The sequence below is a fragment of the Lynx canadensis genome, chromosome B2 (genome assembly GCF_007474595.2).
Source record: "Lynx canadensis isolate LIC74 chromosome B2, mLynCan4.pri.v2, whole genome shotgun sequence".
Classification (NCBI taxonomy): Eukaryota; Metazoa; Chordata; class Mammalia; order Carnivora; family Felidae; genus Lynx; species Lynx canadensis.
In genome coordinates, this window is record NC_044307.1 from 59412181 (window position 1) to 59434202 (window position 22022).

At 35.2% G+C, this 22022-nt stretch overlaps 1 protein-coding gene across 1 annotated transcript in view; it reads right to left on the minus strand.

The window, feature by feature from the left end:
* Positions 1–22022, minus strand: part of EYS (eyes shut homolog) — a 1650074-nt gene that overhangs the window by 1538449 nt on the left and 89603 nt on the right. The window contains exon 5 of the mRNA XM_030315776.1: positions 2332–2446. Within this exon, the coding sequence (XP_030171636.1) occupies positions 2332–2446 (115 nt within the window). The remainder of the gene's footprint in view (positions 1–2331; positions 2447–22022) is intronic.

Here is a 22022-nt window from a genome sequence, read left to right on the forward strand (position 1 = left end):
CATTAATTTAAGGTAGAATTACAGAGAAGGCAGATTTGTCAAGGTGATGATAAGTTCAGTCAAGCTCTTTAAAAAATAAATTAAAACTGGATTCAGAGTCGGTAACATAACTTGTTGAGACACTAGAATAGGTGAGATTTCCTACAGAGAAATGATGGTGGAGGAAGAGAAAATTAAAAATAAACATCAGGATAAATGCTCAGAGACTATCTTGAAACAAAACAGAAATGAAAACCCAAAACATAAGTAATATAAAAGAAATTCAAACCAAAGTAGGAGAGACATTTCAATTAGACAATCTCCTATTAAGGAAAGGGTAAATATATTTTAAAGGAAAAAGAAGTGCTAGTACATTGTACTGAAATTACGTATGTATATAGTATCTGAAAGTATGAGTTCTAGAGTTGCATAGAGTAAGTTTAAATCTATCTTAATCCCTCTGTATCAAAACGTATGAACTTAAATATTAAAAGCTCAACAGATATTTTAAGTTTCTATAAATTGAATGGTATTTAAGCATAGATCATGGAATACTACTTGGCAATGAGAAAGAATGAAATATGGCCTTTTGTAACAACGTGGATGGAACTGGAGAGTGTTATGCTAAGTGAAAAAAGTCATACAGAGAAAGACAGATACCATATGTTTTCACTCTTATGTGGATCCTGAGAAACTTAACAGAAGACCATGGGGGAGGGGAAGAAAAAAAAAAAAGAGAGGGAGGGAGCCAAACTATAAGAGACTCTTAAAAACTGAGAATAAGCTGAGGGTTGATGGGGGGTGGGAGTGTGGGGAGGGTGGGTGATGGGCATTGAGGAGGGCATCTGTTGGGATAAGCACTGGGTGTTAAAAAGAAAATTAAAATACGAAATCAATGAGATCAAATGAAGTAATGACTATAAATGATATGCTGTAATATCTAAGGTATTACAGATGCAAAATAAATATTATGTTCTAATCCTGTATGTTATTGTACAGTAACACTATTATATTTTAGCATGTTTCCAGAAGTAGACAAATGTATACATATAAATTTGTCCATGATTCATTCCATAAGTTGGCTTTTCATCACTTAAAAAAATATTTCATTAAAATATTTTGTATTTAAAGAAAAAAATAAAAGGCCATAATCCTACCCTCATTTGCCAGAACTGTTTTAAGAAATAAAGCATGATAGGGGCCCCTGGGTGGTTCAGTTGGTTAAGTGTCCAACTCTTGATTTTGCCTCAGGTCATAACCCTACTGCTTGTGGGATCAAGCCCTGCATTGGGCTCCATGCTGACAGCATGGAGCCTGCTTGGGATTCTCCCTCTCTCTCTCTCTCTCTCTGTCTCTCTCTCTCTCTGTTTCTCTCTCTCTCTCTCTCTCTGTCCCTCCCCTGCTCGTGTATGCTCTTTCTGTCTCTCAAAAGAAATAAATAAACTTTTTTAAAAAAAATGAAATAAAGCATCATAAACAGATTTCAAGTTCCCTTTGTACCCTCCCTGATTTCTTTCCCCACCTGTCCCCTTGGAGAACTCTTCTAGTAAAGCCAGTGTGTGTATTTCTGATATATGTATTTATATTTTTGCTATATATTTACATAATCAGAAAATATTTAAATAGTTAAAAAATAACTAATCATTATCATACTATGTATATATCTACCAGACTTCAATAAGATTTTAAAATTCAACATTATGTTTGATACTTATTAAGTAATAATACATGTCACTATTGTTCACTTATTTTAACCACTCATCATAATTCCACAGTGTGACTACGCCATGATGAATTTACCCACTGTCCTATCCATAGGCTTTAGTTTGTTTCAGGTTTGCCATGAAAATTCTTGTATGTCTCTTTCAGTGCACACCTGATAATTTCTCCAGGAAACATACTAAAAGTGGAAATGCTGAGTTGTAGGATATGCCTTACATTGTGTGCAGCACACCCATTGTGTATTTGTAAAGTCATTTTAAAAACTATCCACCAAAAAAAGAGCATATTTGTATATTGTAACTCCAAACTAATTTTATTCTCCATCTAATTTAAGAGCTAAGGCATTAGTGACTGTGGTTTTATATATACAGAGATATATCACCAGGATTCAATTAACTATATACTTATTTTACAATAAACACACTTACTAGAACTCTTATTAATGCCCTTCCTACATAATTCTTATAAGTTAAACATGTCTACTACTAAATTTATAGAAGTCATGGTTAAATATACCTATAAGGATATAATTCTCTGGCTTAGATTAATAAAAGCATTTGAAATACAGACTGCCTGAAGCTATTGTATTTTCAAGTGCTAAATTACTCTGCCATGTATGAAATTACTTACTCTGAATCTTCCACTTATATTGAAATGCCATCCTTCATTCAGACAGTTGATGCTGAGCAGTCTACAGTGGTCAATTACTTTCTCACAGTTTTTTCCAGTAAATCCTAGCAAACAACTGTAAATATATCCATGTAAATAGGAAAAGTTACAATGTAAATATTATCACAAAAGTCTATTAACAATCTGACAAAAATAATAATGCTTTGTTTAAATTACATACAAGGCATATTACTACCTGATATTTTCAACCATTAATTTTGTCTATGCATATTTCTGTTCTTAGTTATCTATTTAGTGAGAATCTGATAATTTCTCCAGGAAAGGCTATTCATTTAATAGCCTTAATATCATCTTTTGAGAATTTAAAAGTAAAATAAACTTAGGCCTAATTGAATACTTAACAATAAAATACAGGTTTTAGAAAACTATCAGAATAAATAAGACCATTATTAAAATGTGAAAAAGAAAGATGACAGGTGAGATTTCTAATGCTCAGTAAAGCCATTCTCCACTAATGATTTGCTACAAGGATCTGATGACACACATGAATTTGAGACATAGTATAGAGAGTTACATTGAACAGTAATGGTATGGCCACAATTGGGCTAATTGCAGAGATTTATTTATGTTCATCCTTACTTTAAAAAAAAAAATAAAGCAATCTTGTAGTGTAAATGCCTAGGAATAAGCTTTTTTGATTGTAATGAGAATGCCTGACATCAATCTTTTGATTGACAAGGCATCCACTTCAGACATCCATCCCTAGTAAATGTATTGCCAGCTGTATGACACAGCTACTAGCTACACAACTAGATCAGAAGCCAGGCCTTCCCTTTCCATGAAGTTCCCTTTTAACAAACTCCTGTGTAACTAAATAACTGACCACCTGAGTGACCCTGCATTTCCTTTCCCACTCCCTAATTCTCACTCTTTCGTTCTAAATTCACCAGTAAAGAATGAATCTGTGAAACTGCAGACACCCCACTCTGGACTCCAATGAAAGCAGAAACCTAGCTCCATGTATTTCCTCTCTCTCTCTCTCTCTCTCTCTCTCTCTCTCTCTCTCTCTCTCTGCCAGCAACTTGGCTGCTGGCCTGTGGGCATGCCTTGTACCCCCCAGAACTTGGGAATGCTAAACCTTGTTTCTCAAAGATCCCTGATGGTAAGTGCATCTTGCAATCATACGAGCCACAGGGGGCAGTCTAGCCATAACATTGGCTCCTGTGGGGGAAACATATGCAGAAGCTGCCACAAGTGGTATTGGCCCAGGTGATTCCCCAGGCATCCCTGGCTGATAGCATCTCTATCAATAGGTTGAGACATGCACAAACAAATCTAGATACCAGTTTACTTCAGTTCATGAGCTGCAATCAATAAGATGCTAAGAACACACGGTGTTCTGTCTTTCTTTGCCCTCACTTATTAATTTGTGAGAAATATTCCTGTACTTTAAATCACATTTGGTAAACTTTCTATCAAAAGTGAATGGAGCATCAAATTAAATGATGATGTGTCTCTCTAAAGTGGATACTAGTGATTTTAAGACCGAAATAATACTTTTAAGACAAAGTTGTTTTAAGCTGATTTAATAATGAAGCAAATTGTACAATATATTAATTATTTCAAGTTTATTTTAAGAACACAGAAGAATTTCATAAAAGAAGGAATCAAAGGCCATGTTGACACAGTTTAATGGAAACAGCATCAGTAAAATACTTAGTAATTCTCTTTCCCTGCTGTTCAAGGCACAGCATGGCACTTTCAACTTGTAGAATTAAATCATTCCCTCCGTTGTGTCAGCAATGCCATCCATTTTTTAGCACCTACTATGTTCCAGCCACTAGTTTAATTATTTTCACACTATTTTCTTATTTTCACATTTAATCCTTATAAACACTGTGTGATACATATTATTAACACTATATTAAATTAAGTAACAAACTCAGAGAAGTTAAGAGATTTACTTTGGTCATATGACTAGTTTTAGAGATGTTATTAAAATTAAGTATGGTCTAACTTTATATGCATTATATTTGCTACTCCATTAATAAAAACTGTTAGGACATGTTTACCTTATTTCTCTCACTACCTTCTCTCTTCTACCTTACTACCTAGAAACCCAGAAATCACTCCAAGTATCACTTGGTTATGAAAGGAAGCATTCTCACTCATTTCTACTGGGAGTAGAAAAACAGAAGTAGCAGGAATAAGGAAACATCAGAATGACTTAAAATTTTGGTTTGGTGAGTAATACTTATCATATCTCAATTTTCCTTTGGGAGGGAATGAATCCAACTGTTGATGACTAACTAAGGACAAGTGTAGTACTTAGACTTATCTTATTCTGGAGTATGGTTTCCAAAGAGAAGGATCAGAGCTATAGTCATTCATGAAATCAGGTCAACAGGTTTCAACTCCTAGAAAGATGTTTCTAAAAAAAGCAGAACTTACTAATTATGAAAAATTGGGCCGAAGTATTAGCACCCTCACAACATACCTAGAAGGAAGCCCCAAAACACCATTTATAATACTTGGCCTAGGGAGGTTTAACCCAAAGGCAAAGGAAATCCATAATGAGAAAACTTTTCTGTTGAGTTAACAGGATATCAACCTTCCATGCCTCCATTCCTACTCATGGTTTGAAATATAAGAGGAGCTCTTGAACCTCATCCTAATGACATCCTAACAACTCAGTCTGCAGGCAAGGAAAGGAAAGGCTACTATTCTTAACACAAGAATTTAAACCAGGGGTGCCTGGGTGGTTCAGTTGGTTAAGTGAGTGACTCCTGATTTTGACTCAGGTCATGATCTCATAGTAGTGGTGAGATCGAGCCTGTGTCAGTCTCTGTACTAAGCAGTGGAGTCTGCTTAAGATTCTCTCTCCCTCTGCCCTTCTCCCATTCCTCTCTCTTTCTAAAAAAAAGACTTTAAACCAGAGAAAATAAAACCAAACAAAAAGAAATAAAAGCAAACTCTAGAATAATACAGATGCTTTGAGAAATTCTATTACAAAAGTGCAAGTAAAGATGAAAACTTCTAAAGGTAAGGAAAAATAAATGAAAGAGAAAGAGAAATTTCAAACAGCATCAATATTTGCCTCAATAACTTAGACAGATATGATTTTCATGAAATACAATACAGAAAATAATATGGTGAAATAGCATATAAACAGGGAGGTGACTTAGTAGCTAACAAAAATAAAATGGAGCCAAGAGTTAAGAACGAAATGCTTTGATGTTAAAATATGTAGAAATAAAATATGTTCAATATAAACACTAAAGTCAGAATTGTCACCTCACCCCCTCCCCCAAATCCGTCAGAAGTATATAATTCATATTTGGGAATATACAGCAAAAAGTGGAAGAAAGAAAATATAAAAAATAAACACTTAAAACACAGTGAATCAGAATATTTTAAAAGCTTGATAAGGACAAAGATACATTTTATGAACTGGTTTGTGTGAATATCAGAACACAATAGCTAATATTTGGCAATTTTCTGTAAACTTTATTATATTTAGCTTGTCTACCCTTTCTTCATTCATATTTCAACCTTCATAAAGTAAACTATACTGGCTTACTGATACATTCCCTATGACATTACAACAGGCATAAATTTTAAGCAAAATACAGTGCCCAATAATTTTATTTTATTTTTTAAATTTTTTTTTTCAACGTTTATTTATTTTTGGGACAGAGAGAGACAGAGCATGAACGGGGGAGGGGCAGAGAGAGAGGGAGACACAGAATCGGAAACAGGCTCCAGGCTCTGAGCCATCAGCCCAGAGCCTGACGCGGGGCTCAAACTCACGGACCGCGAGATTGTGACCTGGCTGAAGTCGGACGCTTAACCGACTGCGCCACCCAGGCGCCCCCCAATAATTTTATTTTAAATGAAGTCTTAGTACAAAATTACGCTGACTGTATTTTGCATCAAGAGAAAAGTACTACAATTAATGAGGCCAGAGTCATTTCTTCAAAAGATCATGAGATATATATTTTTCCAGAATGTGTAATTAAGAAATCAAGAGAAAGAACACAAATACACAAAAATAAAAATGCAAAAGGGAATATGAGGACAAATGGAAGCTAACAACACTACATATTCCTTAGTGCAATTATGCCAAAAAGTTTATGTCAAAATATAGATTGCCAAAATTGAATGAAAATAAAGGTTGAATAGAACAAATATTTGGTGGAACTAACTAAAAGATGCTAGACTTATTTATTTATATGAATGAAGAATTCAAATTCCTATTAAAGAGATGATTCTTGTGATATGTTAGTCTTGATTGTAAGAAGATGTTTACTAGTTATCTATCAAGTATCAAAAATTTTCAGAATTTGGATGCAAAAGACTCAAAATTTACAACAATAATAGTTACCACTAAATCCATACTTGAAAATGAAAATAAATATGTTGTATTTATTGACACAAAATTATATTTCTAGGAATTTATCCTGAAGAAATAATCAGATGCAATAAATATATATTTACATCCATATTTCTGCCATGATATTCCAACGCGCCTACAGAAAGGAGACAACTTCTAATGTAAGAGGTCATTCTAATCCACCATCCTGGCCCACCATCACTCTTCCATACCACCAATAATCCAAGGACATTATAAACAAGAAACTAATTCATGTCCAAATTGTCCATTCTTCTTCAGAAACCTTGGTCATCAAAAGTTTCACGTTAATGATTCCAATTTTCATTGTATATTTTAAATATAATTAATTTAGCATCATCTTAGCTTTTTTTTTTTCTCTCATAAAATGTATATTTTACTCTTGAACTGAGAAGAAACAAAACATTTTGTTCTCAGGCAACTATAAGCAGTTCTCTACGACTAGAGCTCAAAGTGAATAATGAGAGTAGCAAGAGAAGAGAAAGGAGAAGGTGATCATGAAGGAATTTGTAAGAGTTACCTAAGTATCAAAATGTAAGACTGAAAACCAGGAGATTTGGAAGTAGGGAATTGAAATGAAAGAAAATAAACAATTAGGGGTGCCTGGGTGGCTCAGTAGGTTGAGCGTCTGACTTCAGCTCAGGTCATGATCTCACAGTTGACGAGTTCGAGCCCCGTGTTGGGCTCTGTGCTGACAGCTCAGGGCCTGGAGCCTCCTTCAGATTCTGTGTCTCCCTCTCTCTCTGCCCCTTCCCTGCTCGTGCTCTGTCTCTCTCTATCTCAAAAATAAATAAACATTAAAAAGTAAAAAGAAAATAAGCAACTAAACAAGTATAAATGATGAAATAGGCTTTGTATGAATCAATGGTAATATGTCATTATATTGAAGACTATAATTATCTTAAATCTCTTTAACTGAAGTTAAAAAAAAAAAAAAAAAAAAGAAAGGTGAGATTGAGACACTCCAGAGAGAGAAAGAGGTGTCAGGTCAACTTTTAGATCTGAAATTAAGGTAAAGTCTCATCTGCTTACCTTCAAAACTGCTGTTCCCTTCTATTATCTGCCATCCACTAGTATAATGGGATCATGTAAATCCATGGTGCTGCTCATGCCTCTATTTCTCCTTACACTGTGATCATTTTATAAACTCAAATTCTCCAGGGCCTGAACTGTAACACTCATCTCCATGCTGGCTCTACTGCAACAGCTCCCACTCTTCCCAGAACACTGTGTTAACTTTACTGCTCATACTTCCACATCTACTCTACCCCAACCATGCCAAACTTTCTACTGTGCATGCCATTAACACTGTCAGTCCACACTGCTTGTCAGCCTTCCACTGGCCATGGCTTTGCCTACTTCCCTCATAACCTCTATTACTCAAACTTTTGCTATAAAGTAGCTAGGTAACTGTTTTACCTCCTTGGAGATCCATGCATTTAAATGATTCTCATAGCAGAAGTCTGCATACTTAGATCCCTTTGATTTACACATAGCTCTTTACAACCAGGAGTTCAGGAGTTCAATGGATGAATCCAGGTACTGGTACTCATTCCCACCCTTGAGATGAATTCTCCTTTTTGGAGAGAAATTTTCTTTTAGGGTTTCACAGAATCTTTCCTCTTTTATTTTCTTTTTTCTCCTTCCTTCCTTTCTTCTCCCTTTCTTTCCTTCCTTCCTTCCTTCCTTCCTTCCTTCCTTCCTTCCTTCCTTCCTTCCTTCCTCTATGCATTTCCAAGTTCAACATATGTTGCCTTACATGCATAAATGCAAGTAGTCATGACCACAGTTAAATGCCTTTATTAGGCATTATTCCATTAAGACCAGTTAATGAATATGCATACTTAACTCCAGTTTTGCCTAACTCCATATCAGACAGCTATATGCCTCCACTGCAGCGTCCTCAGTGTTCATGACATATAAACTATCTGGATTTCATCTGGATTTGATCCTGAAGTATGATGACATCAATTTAAAAATTGAAATTTGCTTCAATATGCCTAGATCTTTTATAACTAGTCTGCCAGGAGAATGGAGGTTGAGTTTGTGGAAAACTGTAGTTTGGAGACTAATCATGGACTATTATAGTAATATAGGAGAAATGAAATACACTATAGCAGTATAGAGAAGAATAAACAAATGGAAGAGACGTTCAGAAGGCAGAATGAACAAAATTTGAAATCCTGTTCACGTTTATTAACAGGAAGAAAACTACACAGTGCCAATTAGTATTTGGTAATTTTCTTCATACTTTTAATATGTTCTCATATTTAATATGTTCTTATATTATTTCTTTTATTCTGATTTCAGTTGCTATTTATTGTACTTCTCCTCTTCATAGTTCAGAAAGGCTCTCAAACATTTATATTCCACTAATGGTAACCTTCTATGTCCTTGATGTATTGTCAATCACATAATCTTTACTTTGGTGTGGGGGGGGCAAAAAATTGCTAATTGTTTCATCAATCTGGATACATAATCTTCCCTATGGAACCCCATATTTCTTCCTCATGATGTCTACATTCCTTTCCTTTCCATTTATAAATCTTGGGACCTTGCTCAAATAATTTATTTCTTTTAGTTCTACACCTTAAATAAGATTTCTTTCACTGGATGCCCCATCGGTTTCAGGACTCCTATTTTAGCACCTATTTTATATATGTACCTAGATATTCTATCATTATCTATTTATATTTACCTATGTGAGTATATGTACACATATGTGTGTACATGCACATGTACACACACAAGCACACATTTTAATCTTCATTTTTTTCAACACCCTCATTTTTACTTCATATTCCCTTTTTGACATTTCTATTCTACTACATTTTATTTTTAGAAAGAATATTTTCCAGTTACCTTCTTCATATAGATAACCTGGATGATAAGTTTTCTGATTGTCTGCATAAATATAAATAGTTCTCTCACCACCCAATATATAGTAGTCATGTGTAAGATTTGGGGGAGGCAATATTTTCTCTTGGTAGTCTACAGATGTTTTCTAAATCTATAAATGCTATACCACTATCCTGAAGCTACTGGTGTTGAAATTAAACAATGCAATGCCATACTGGTTACTTTTCCTTTGTAGGTAAATTGTTTTTTCCTGCCTTAAAGCTTGATAGATATTTTATTATGTGTTTTTTTTTATCATCAATCTAGCTTGGATAGAGAGCATTTTTAATACTCAGACTCAGCTCTTGCTCCAGCTCAAAGAAATATTCAACAAATTGATTAATTATTGCTTCTCCTTCATATGTTCTTTTTACTCCTTCTAGAGTGGCTATCATGTACATGTTACATCTCCTTGATCTATTCTCCAAGATACTCAATTTTTTTCATGATTCATTAACTAATTCATATTAAGCTCTTCAATAAATAATCCTTGAGCTCCTATTGTAGATAGTTATTTTTAATCCTTGAGCTCCTACTGTAGATAGTTATTTTTCTAGCCATGGTGCATATTCGATGGATAAGTTTTTTGTTTTGTTTTGTTTTCCCTCATGAGGTTCATCTTTTAGTGGTAGATGACAGAAAATAAAGACCTTAGATGTAGAATATTTCAAGAGAAAAGTATATCATGTTAAAGTATATAGAAAGCACAGGTGTTTGCTATTTTACTAAGTGTGCATCAGGGACAGTTGCCCATGAGACAATTACTATTTCATAAAACCATGATAAATTTAGGGTTAGGTCATGAATGTACATGAAGATAAAACCAGATCCCCATAAATTTACTCTTTTCTCTACTTTAAAATCTTCCATAAAGCATTCTAGATTTCCATAATTTGGGTCACCAATTTCCTTTCAATTTTCCATCTACGTGAAATTGAATAGTATGTTTTTTAGCTGTAGACTTGATATGTACATATATCTTTGTGTTTTCCTCTTGAATCTTTTCACTTATTTTGACTACAGTTATCTAATTTGATATGACTTCTCTTTCCTCCAGAAATTTTAATATTCTCAAGTTGTATTGGTTTTATTTTAACTCCTGTCCCTCTCCTAAGTCTCTGGCCTCCATTGCATGCAATATTTTTCTTTGCTAACTCAGTGTTTTAGGTGGGGTATCCTTCAGTGAATGGAAGGAAAATTGGGCCAATAAAGTTGAAGCAGCCAGGACATCAGCCCTTTCCTTAGGGACACGGATCTGGCTTCTCTCCTCCTTGGTATCACTGAACATCTGAAAGCCTTCAGTCCTTAAATTCAGAACTTAGTTAACTATGGCAAAGGAGAAGAATACTTAAGTCGGCTGATTTTGACCTACCCTCAAATAGTCAAAGTATTTATATTGATGGAGTAGCCACTCTTTTCTGGTTATTGTTCTGTTGTCTCTCTGCTAATTTACAAACCTTGCTAGCTCACAAAGCAAGAGAATCTGCATGGATTGCTTCTGTTGAGATAGGGAAGCTAAGACCTAACTCATTGTAGTTGCTCAAGGTGTCTAGCAACCATTTTTGTCAAAGAAGTCAGTTGTTTTAAGTATGGGGAGAAGGGAAAGAAATGCCTTACAGATCACCATGTTCTTAGAATATACAATGTATAATTACATTTTTTGTAAAAAACTATTATTGTATAATAAATATGAAAGTATTAAGAAACGGTAAATATTTTTTGTAAAACTAGAGAGTAAGAGGGACATAAATAACTGTGATGAAAATGTTTAAGGTATTAGTTTTCATGGTAAAAAGGGAGATAATATATAGAAGAACAGAGGACCTGAAAAAGATACAAGGAAAAGCAAAGATAATGGAAATAAAATATTTTTAGTGGAAAATTTAGGGGAGAATAAAACACATTTTTATCTTCTCCATTTCTTTTTTCTCCTGAAATGATTTCCTTTAACTGCCTGAAATGTATCTCCATTATTGGGTTGCATTTTGTCAATTAAGCCAATATTTATTAGACAATTAGCTTTACTCTGATTCTTGGACAGAGTATCCCAAACTTTGTTCAATGACCTATGGAATACATGCTACTGATTTTAATGAGAAGTGTCAGGCTCTTTTGGGAACACAACATTAAATAAAACAGAGTAATGACAGCAAAACTTCATCACCAGCATTTTGAAAAATAATTCATGTAATGCAGAAATACTGGCATGTGTTTCATTTATTTATTTTTAAGGTGTAGAGAATTCACGTAAAAATCAATGAACCTAAATATTTAGCATATTTTAACTACAAGTTTTTAAAATATAGTTTTCAAAATATTGAGGAAAACATAAACTTAATAAAATTAAACATGAAATGTTCCACGCTGCTATAAATAATTGGTAGGAAAATTATTGCAGTAATACACTAAAATAATGAAGTAACTACTGCAGAAAAAAACAAAAAATGAAAATTGAAAATTAAAAATTATTTGATATTTTTAAACAGCTAGCTTCAAATACAGCATGCCAACAGTGTCACTCATGGATTGGCAACATATTCTTGCTTAAAGTTTTCTAGCTGCTGAAATGGCTCTTTCAAACTCTATACCCTTCTAGGAAATGGAAGGTGGCAGTTATAAAGTAACTCCAAATAATTTTCTCTGATTCTGTTATCTTGAAATACTCCTATCACTTGTTTGGACACTTGGAGGAGGTTTTGTTACATTTTTTTTTCTGGGTCTGTACCACTCTGTTATAAATGAGTTGTAATTTTTTGTCACATAGAAAGCATTGTGGTTTACTTTTGTCTCCTTTGGTTTCATAATCTATAGATGGAAATTCTGATGCAGAGTTACTTGTATCAATTTCAACACTGTCATGTACCTATTCCACTTCTTAGAAAAAGCCCTTTGAGGTAAATAAAGACCTATTCTTACAATAGAAGCTTTGCAATAACACTATACACTTGTCTTCTGTGACTTGTAAGGGCATAGGCAGATGCCTAACTTATATACTATTCATTTTATCAATTTAACTTTTTTTGCATTAACTGAGAAACTGAGTAATTTTCTGGATCTCAAGAAAATAAATGATTCCTCTTTTATAGTTCTTTAAACCTTAAACAATGCTATTAGACAAAAATATCTGTATTTTTTAATGAAAATTAGCATGATATACTTCAAACCTAGAGAAAAAAAGCAGTATTAAAATATTAGAATAGTGATCCCTGTGCATTACTATATGTTAGACAGACTGCAGGGGGTACCTGGGGAGTCTCAGTTGGTTAAGCATCCCACTCTTGATTTTGGCTCAGGTCATGATCTCAGGGTTGTGAGATGGAACCACATATTGGGCTCCACGCTGAGCTTGGAGCCTGTTTAAGAGTCTCTTTCTCTCCCGCTCCTCCTTCCCTCCCCTCCCCACTCCCATGCTCTCTCTGTCAGAAAAAAAATACAAAAATAAATATGTTAGACTAGGGGGCAGGAGAAAAATCATAAATACATAAAATTATGATTACAGATAATGATAAGTGCTGAAAGGAAGCAATCAAGAAAGCAAGCTAACAAGCCAAGTTAATGTGGAGAGAATAATTGAGTAGAACTATTTTCAAATGTTTATCAAGATTGACAGGAAAGAAATTTTGAGGAGATATTTGAGCAAAACACTCAATGAAGTGCATATCAAACCACCACAGTTTCTGGGGGAAATGCCCTTTAAATAGGAGATCAACAAATAACAGAGGCTTGGAAAATAGGAGATGCTTAAGGTATTCCAGAAACTTCTCAAAGACTAAAGTTTCAGCAGTTGAGTAATCAAAGGGAACATAGATGATGGTAGAGAAATAGGCAGAAGCAGTTTATGGTTAGCCTTCTAAGCATTTTAAATAATATATATATATATATATATATATATATATATATATATATATATATATATTTTAAACGTTTATTTATTTTTGAGACAGAGCATGAACAGGGGAGGGGCAGAGAGAGAGGGAGACATAGAATCTGAAACAGGCTCCAGGCTCTGAGCTGTCAGCACAGAGCCCGACGCGGGGCTCGAACTCACAGACCGTGAGAGCATGACCTGAGCCGAAGTCGGACGTTTAACCGACCAAGCCACCCAGGCGCCCCTAAAGAATTTATATTTTATTTAAACGTTACGGGAACCCATTGAGTGGTAGTGGCAGAGTAGTAACATATGTAAAAACAAATACACTGTCTTGTGTGGAAGAGATGATAAAGAAGCAAACTATCTCATACTTAGTTTAACTATAGTTTTACCACTATAATGGCAAATCTGAGATGATGGCAAATCTGTCCTCTAATATATTTACTCTTTTTCTCTTTGATTCAATCCAGTATAAGGGGATATCCAATTGATTCCATCTTAAAAATGTGTCCATAATTCAACCACTTACCATTCCTCTCTTTCCTATCCTATTCCAAATCACTATCTTCTCCTATCTAGATTACTACATTAACTCCTAACAGATCTCTTTGCCTCTATCTGTGTCACTCTACAGTTCAACACAACAAAGTACCATTTTAAAATAATATAGGCAAGACAATGTTCTTCATTTGCCAGCAACACTGTAATACTTCCTATTTTCCTTAGAGTAACACTCAAAGACTTAGAGCAGCAGGCATGGTCTGCTACTGTCTCATCTCTGGTTTACTCTCCATTTTCACGACTTTCCCCTTCTTTTTCCAGACCAGTGACACTGGTATCATTAGTGTAACCTCAGTAGGCCAGTGATTGTGCATGGAGTACTCTCTCTCTCTCATGGACATTTTTTCTCCTGGAAGTTGCATGTTCCATCACCTCACTCAAATCACTGCTTTCTTAATGAGGTTTTCATTTAATGTCCTCCATACACTTAAAAGAAGAGTCAAAACAAGGAGGTCGAGCGGGGGGAGGGGTATCAAACTGTTCCAGATGAGAATTTTTTGTGGCTTGAACAAGGATGTTAACCTCATAATGATAAAAGTGTTCATATTCATTAAAAGTATTTATGAGAGAACTTAAAGGATTTGCTGATAATGGACGAGAAGGGGGCTAAAATAGACACTGGGAAATCAAATGTTAAGTCTAAAGAATGCTTACAGAATATCACGTTTATCCAGGGATTGAAAATCAACACATTGATATGGAATATATTAAATTTGAGATGCGACATCAGACATGTATGAAAGAAAGTAGACCCATGTTTACCAGATGGGATGTAGAATTAAACAGGCTTTGTGTTTTCAGGTCATTATAACATAGAAAAAGAGAGAAAATGAGTTTAAGAGTGGAAGTATAGGTATGATTTTAAAAAGTAAAACAAAGACTAAGTCCAAGGGTGATGGCAGAGGAAAGTGATTGCAGTCAAATAATTAGAGGTGCATACTGGTTGTAGAAAAACATTACATAATTTTGGTGTTAAAGTACATGAATGAGTGAACTTGAAATACATGAATTGGTGATCAGAGAGTAGCAACTTAAATCAAGGTGTCGTAGGCATGCAATTACAGGTCATGATAATTTATAATATATGACCATAGGAAATTTGCCAAGATCAGGAGGAGGAGGAAAAAGTTATTGCAAAAAAATTGTCAAAGGATTTAAATAATCAAGACAGGTGAATTTACAAGGTGAATATCAAAGTCATCAAGGAAGATGGCAGCAGTGCTAGAGAAAAGGACAGCAAGCCAGAGGCTAAAGTCTTTAGTAGAAGATGGACAGGAAGGGAGAGGAAAAGATACTTGAAAAGGAGATGTGGGAGGGAGAAACAATGAGTTCGAGAGAGAATAGTATAGCTGATGTCCTAGGCTAAAAGTAGACAGGCTTTTCAAAAGAAGGAAGAAAAATATGACAACAAGGGCAAGGCTATCTATACATTTCTTTACCAGTGGTACACAGGTTGTGGAAGAAGGTATAGTAGCCACTTAAGGGGATTATAGGCCCTCAGGTTTCAGTCAGAAGAAGAAAGTATACAAACGAGATTGGGGTTTTAGAGAATTTGCTGCTGACAAAATGAGATCCAGAAGGCATAGCAAAAGAGTATTGGATACTAAGAAGTGTTAGACATTGTGCAGACCATTATGGGGCTAAGATTCATCTGATCAGGTATGCCATGGAAGACTTAGAGGTCACACAATGTTGAGTCAACCTTCATGCATAGAGGTATGCACTAACTTCAGTCATAACACTTCATTATTTATTATTTACAAGGAAATTAGTCCAGGACTAATGGGAAAAAGGTAATACTGATGTGAACATATCTTCTCAAAATGAGGTATTTAGGGGATCAGATTTGAGAATGACTTCTGCCAATTATAACTTCCCTGAAAGTATAAAATTATATTAACAGTATCAGAAGCTATTCTTGATGAGGAAATGCCAATAATGTCCTAGATATTTTCCATTTTAATATAGTTTATAACCAGCATCTGAAATTATGAAATCATAAACTTAACAAACTTTTTCTATGTTAAATTTCAGGATGATTTATTCAAAAGAGGAAGTTAGTCTTATAAATATGGCTATTGATTTCAGGCAAAGAAAAATGCAGCAACTAGCTTTTGATATAATTAACTCCAAGAAATTGAGGTTTCCTATTAGCTTAGAATTACTGAATGACCAAATGGAAGTACTCCATTAATTAACAAATTCTGATCCAAATGTGTGATTGCTATTTTAAAAAGCATCTTTTAGAATTAATGTGAAAATATAATTTTATTATATGTTGAAAGGGAGTATGTTGACCTATGCATTTCTGTGTCTACAATGTTCTTTTTCAAAGTCACATTGCATGCTTAATTAGGTTTACTTGTGACACAAACTGAAAACCCTAATTCTACCCATGGCTGTCACGTAGTCTAATGAAATGCTGAAACTGACTTGAGGAAAAAAAATATGTTAATACATTGACTTGACACTTAAGCAGGGCAAGCAGGCTGTAATTGCAACCCAGTGAGTAGGAAACAGGGAAACTAAAAAAAAAAAGGTGAGAGAATAAAATAGAACATTATTATATACACCATTCATATACCAGGAATAATCTTGGAATTTGAGTAGAAAAAATAAAATTTAGAAAGCAAAAATATGCCTATCACAAAATTTGTGATTTTAAAGATATAGTATTTATATATTCTTCCAATATCTATTTATGGTGTCTTTTACAAAGATGACTCTCAATAAATATTTGTTTAACCCAATTGCTTTTCAGGTTAGAAAAAATTGTAAGAGAAATATACTGACTGCTTTTATTAACATGTATTCCCTCATTTTAAGGTTTCCTCATTTTATACTGAATGTCTAGAATGTGACTGTCTTTACAATATAGAAAATATTAGAGTCATTGCATTCAGTAAATATTACAATAAATAAATGTATCTTCCTGTGTGTGTGTTTGTGTGTGTGTGTATGTATGTGTGTGTGATTAGAAGTATGGTTCAATATAGTCTTCAAAGCCTTTATGTGGTCTTATGTTACAAATCCTTCCCAAACTAGCGTATAGAGGAGGATTCAGAATCCTGTATTCCAGGCCACAATGCCCTTCCCTTCACCACCTGAGCACCTCCATCAGTTAGGTGATCAGGAGTCCTAGAAAGCCACACTGGAGCTGTGGTCTGCAATGCTTTGGATATTTCCACTCATATAAATGAAATGGTGCCCATAGAGACCTGCCACTTTAGCACTGCCTTTGAAGAGCTGTCCACTGAGCTCTGTGAGTTCTGACAAGACCTCACACCCCTAGTTGATGCCAAAACTCACTGTCGCCCCACCATGATCTATGTTTGCGACCATCATGGTTAACCCTTTGTCACCATTTACCTCAGACACCTCAAGAACTCAGGGCATCCTAGGCCTTTCCTCACCATCTGACTCTTTCCCCCCAATCATCTCTGTACACATTTTTCATTTTCACTGTAATCTTTTCAGTCATGGCTACTCTTTCTCCCTCTCCCTTCATATTTAGGGGCTGGATGTCAGGTAGGTGTCTTTTTTCCTCATTGTGGCTTCAGAAGGATCAGTGTCTAAGCCTTCTCCTCAAAAAATCTCAGTGGAGGATGATGCCATTAAACCATGCTATACGTATATCTTCTTGTTCCTTTCATGGTTGACCCTCCTGGGCATTCACTATATTCTTTAATGCTTAACACCTGTCTCATTATATATTTTTGTAAAATAATCCCAGTCTTACTTGGTTATTTCAATATCTGCAGAGCTGATACATTTAAAATCCTAGTGTTTTGGAGGTCAGGGTACTGTCTCAACTCAAAGATTGCAATCTTTGCAGGGCACCTGGGGGACACAGCTAGTTAAGCATCCAACTTTAGCTCAGGTCATGATCTCAGAGTTTGTGAGTTTAAGCCTCATATTGGCCTCGCCGCTGTCAGCCTGTCAGCACAGAGTCAGCTTCAGATCCTCTGTCCTCTTCTATCTGCCCCTCTCCCACTTGTGCTCTACTCCCCTGCCCCCCCCAAATAAAAATATTGCAATCTTCATATTAACTGCACAGACTATTCTCACTATAGTATTCCATACACTACTATCATGTATAATTATCTTCCCTCTATGATATTAAATTACCAATATTAATTTCAAGCATCTCATATTCCACTCACAACCTCATTTCCCTATCTAGCTTACTCCTAGTCCTTTTTTCTCCCCAACAATTTAAAAAAAATTTTAATGTTTATTTATTTTTGAGAGAGAGAGAGACAGAATGCGAATGGGTTGGGGCAAAGAGAGAGGGAGGCCCAGAATCTGAAGCAGGCTCCAGGCTCCGAGGGCTGAGTACAGAGCCCAACACAGGGCTCAAACTCAGGAGCTGTGAGATCATGACCTGAGTCCAAGTCAGACACTCAACTGACTGAGCCACCCAGGCGCCCCATCTCCCAAACAATTCTTAATCCCCATGATCTACTGATCCTACCAACACATCAATATCTATTATCCTCCATCATGTCTTCACTTGTACCTGGATTATATCACATGATCCATTTCCATACTCACTTCTTGCATATACCCTCAAGTCATATGCCTCATTTCCCTCCATTATTGTTGCCTGCTCAAAATTTAACCTCAGTTTAATTCAACATCCAGGCTATTCCATGTGGGCATATGAATAACAACATGTAGTTTGAGGATGTTATACTTTACCATGAATTCATCTTCACTAATTTCAAGAAGAACCTTCTTGCTATGTATCAATAATGTTATTATATTTCCCTCTTATTATATATAACAATTTTACACCTTCTCGTCTCCTTTGCTTCCTACTTCACTTGAGGAATTAATCAGAAGACAGTTTCCAAAATATTACACACCACATATTCAAAGAACTATAAGCATAAATATTCTACATTTTCTGCTATCACAATTGATGTAACATACTCTGTCCTATCTAAGCCAATTCCTTTGCTTGGTTACTATATATCCCATCTTATTTCACCTAATACTTAAAAATTACCTGTTTTGAACTTACTTCAGCTGTCACTCTACTACTTTATATTGCTATTATCCTTTAAAGGTAAAGCCTAATTTTTTCATTGTATTCACTTGTAAACTGTGTCTAATCAAGATTTTTTCCCATTCCTTTTGTTTTCTTCCTTCCTTCCTTCTTTTCTTTCCCTTTCTTTCTTTTTTTTTTTAAATTTTTTAAAATGTTTATTTATTTTTGAGACAGAGAGAGACAGAGCATGAACGGGGGAGGGGCAGAGAGAGAGGGAGACACAGAACTGGAAGCAGGCTCCAGGCTTTGAGCCATCAGCCCAGAGCCTGACGTGGGGCTCGAACTCATGGAACGTGAGATCGTGACCTGAGCTGAAGTCAGACGCTTAACCGACTGAGTCCCCCAGGCGCCTCTTTCTTTCTTTCTTTCTTTCTTTCTTTCTTTCTTTCTTTCTTTCTTTCTTTCTTTCTTTCTCTCTCTTTCTTTCTTTCTTTTTCTTTTTCTTTCTTTCTCTTTCTTTCTCTCTCTCTCTCTCTCTCTCTCTCTCTCTCTCTCTTTCTTTTTGTCCCATATAGGGAGCAAATTTTTCCTATAATTCTGTCAAATTGTTCTTTTTAGAAAACAATACATTATCTCCAATTGCCAATTGCATAGAACAATTTTCACTTACCTCTAACTAGATCTAACCACATTCTTTGAAAAGTCTGGCACTGTCTTAATATTCTTAAAATATTTTATAGTTTCTGTAATGACCCTCTGCATTTTTTTTCACCTCAATTCACTGACCGCTACTTTTCAGCTTCATATTCCATTCCTTAAACTCTCCTGGGTCCATGGTCTCAGTCTGCAAACCTTTCACTTCCCTATCAAGATTCACTGTAAACTAATTTAATTTGTTTCTTGTTTTTTTTATTAGTTTTTTAAAATTTATTTTGAAACAGACAGCATGTGAGCCGGGGAGGGTCAGAGAGAGAGAGAGAGAGAGAGAGAGAGAGAGAGAATCCCAAGCAGGCTCCGTGCACTCTGTGCACAGAGTCTGACACACGGCTCGAGCTCATGAAACTGTCAGATCATGGCCTGAGCCGAAGTTGAATGCCTAACTGACTGAGTTACCCAGGTGCCCAGGTTTCCTGGTTTTAAATGCCATCTGTATATGACTAGCTTTCAAATGTATATATGTCACCCAGACACCTCCTTTAAAATAGCAACAAGCATACCTGAAAGCTTACCTTAAATATCTTCACTCGACTCTATTATGTGTCTCAGCTAACATGTGCCACACTGATATCCTGATTTCTATGCCTCTCAACCATACTTCTCTTCTTCCAGATATCCCCATTTTAGAAAATTCTATTTCTAATCTTTCAATGGAGTGAATAACCTTAGAGTAACCCATGACCTCTTTTTTAGCCAGTCCTTCAGAAAAACACTGAATCTTCTTTAGAAATATATTCCAGGGGCGCCTGGGTGGCTCAGTCTGTTAAGCGCCCATTTTTGCTCAGGTCATGATCTCTTGGTTGGTGAGTTTGAGCCCCACATTGGGATCTGTGCTGACAGCTCTGAGCCCGGAGCCTGCTTCGGATTCTGTGTCTCCCTCTCTCTCTCTGCCCCTTCTCACTCACACTCTGTCTGCCTCTCTCTCTCTCTCTTTCTCAAAATTAAAATAAACATTAAAAAAAGGAAATATATTCCACATGTGATCGCTAATTGCCATCATCACATGTCACCTTAGTAGCAGTCCCAGTCATCACTATCTCTAGGCTGTATTATCACAGTAGCATCCTAGCTGTTCTCCCTGCTTCTTCCCTTGGGATCATACAGCCATAGTCTATTCTATAAAAGGGAGTCAGAGTGATTCTTTAAAACAGTATCTCCCTCCTAGAATATAAGTTTATTAAGATAAGGGCATTTTGCCCGCTTTTCCTTTCTTTTTTTCCTACTGCTGCAGAAAAGTTTCTATTACAATAAGAAAGTTTAAGGAAAAGGAGGTACTAAATAAATAGTTATGAAATTAATGAATGAATGACTCATTTCATTTCACATCTAGAGGTAAGACTTTCCATCTCAGTGAAATACAAAACATTTATTATAAACAATTTAAATAATGAATTAAATAAGCTTTTTAGAAAATATTCTATGTGTTACATAGTAAAAGGTTCCAAAGATACAAAAATGATTAAAACACAGTTATTCCCTTGAGTATGGCACAGGAGAATAAGACTTTCATAGCAATTCAAAATTATAGTCTATGAAGTAGTCAACCATATTGTAGGAACATTTTGTCATCTTTCAGAAGATAATTAATAATAAGGTGAAAAATAGGACGATGAATACTACAAAGGATTTAAAATATGTGATTTAAAATCACATATTTAAAATATGTGATTGAATTAAATTTGGTTTACATAGACTACCAATGTACTGCTTTAAAAATTTTGTTATAAATAACAAAATCCCAATTCAAATACATTAAACTGATACCAGATTTACTGGTCGATGTAATCGAATAATTTGTAAGTAGTCTTGACTTTATGCAGAGTGAGACTGATTCTGGCTTTTTAAAAATCCTCTCAGCCTTACACTTATGTATATTTTGGCTGTGTCCACTTGCTGGATTTCCTGATGGCTGTCAGATGGCATCCAGTAGCTCAGCTACACTGTTCAAGACAGTTTTTCGATGTCACTATAGAGTTTGACGTTTTACATTCTTTTAAAATCTCCAGCAGGAGATTCTGTTTTGTAGACTTTCTGCCAAATGGTTATTTAAGGTATCAAAGTGCAAAAAAGTGTCAAATTTACTTTAAAACAAGTTTGCTTTCCTGTGTCTAAACAAACAAAAAAAGGGTCAAAAAACCCCACTTATTTCACCTTTGTAAACAGAGAGCAATGATGGTAGAGAAAATTCTCTGGTTTCTGGTCTCCCATTTCTGTGTCACGTCCTAACGCTGGAAATGGGA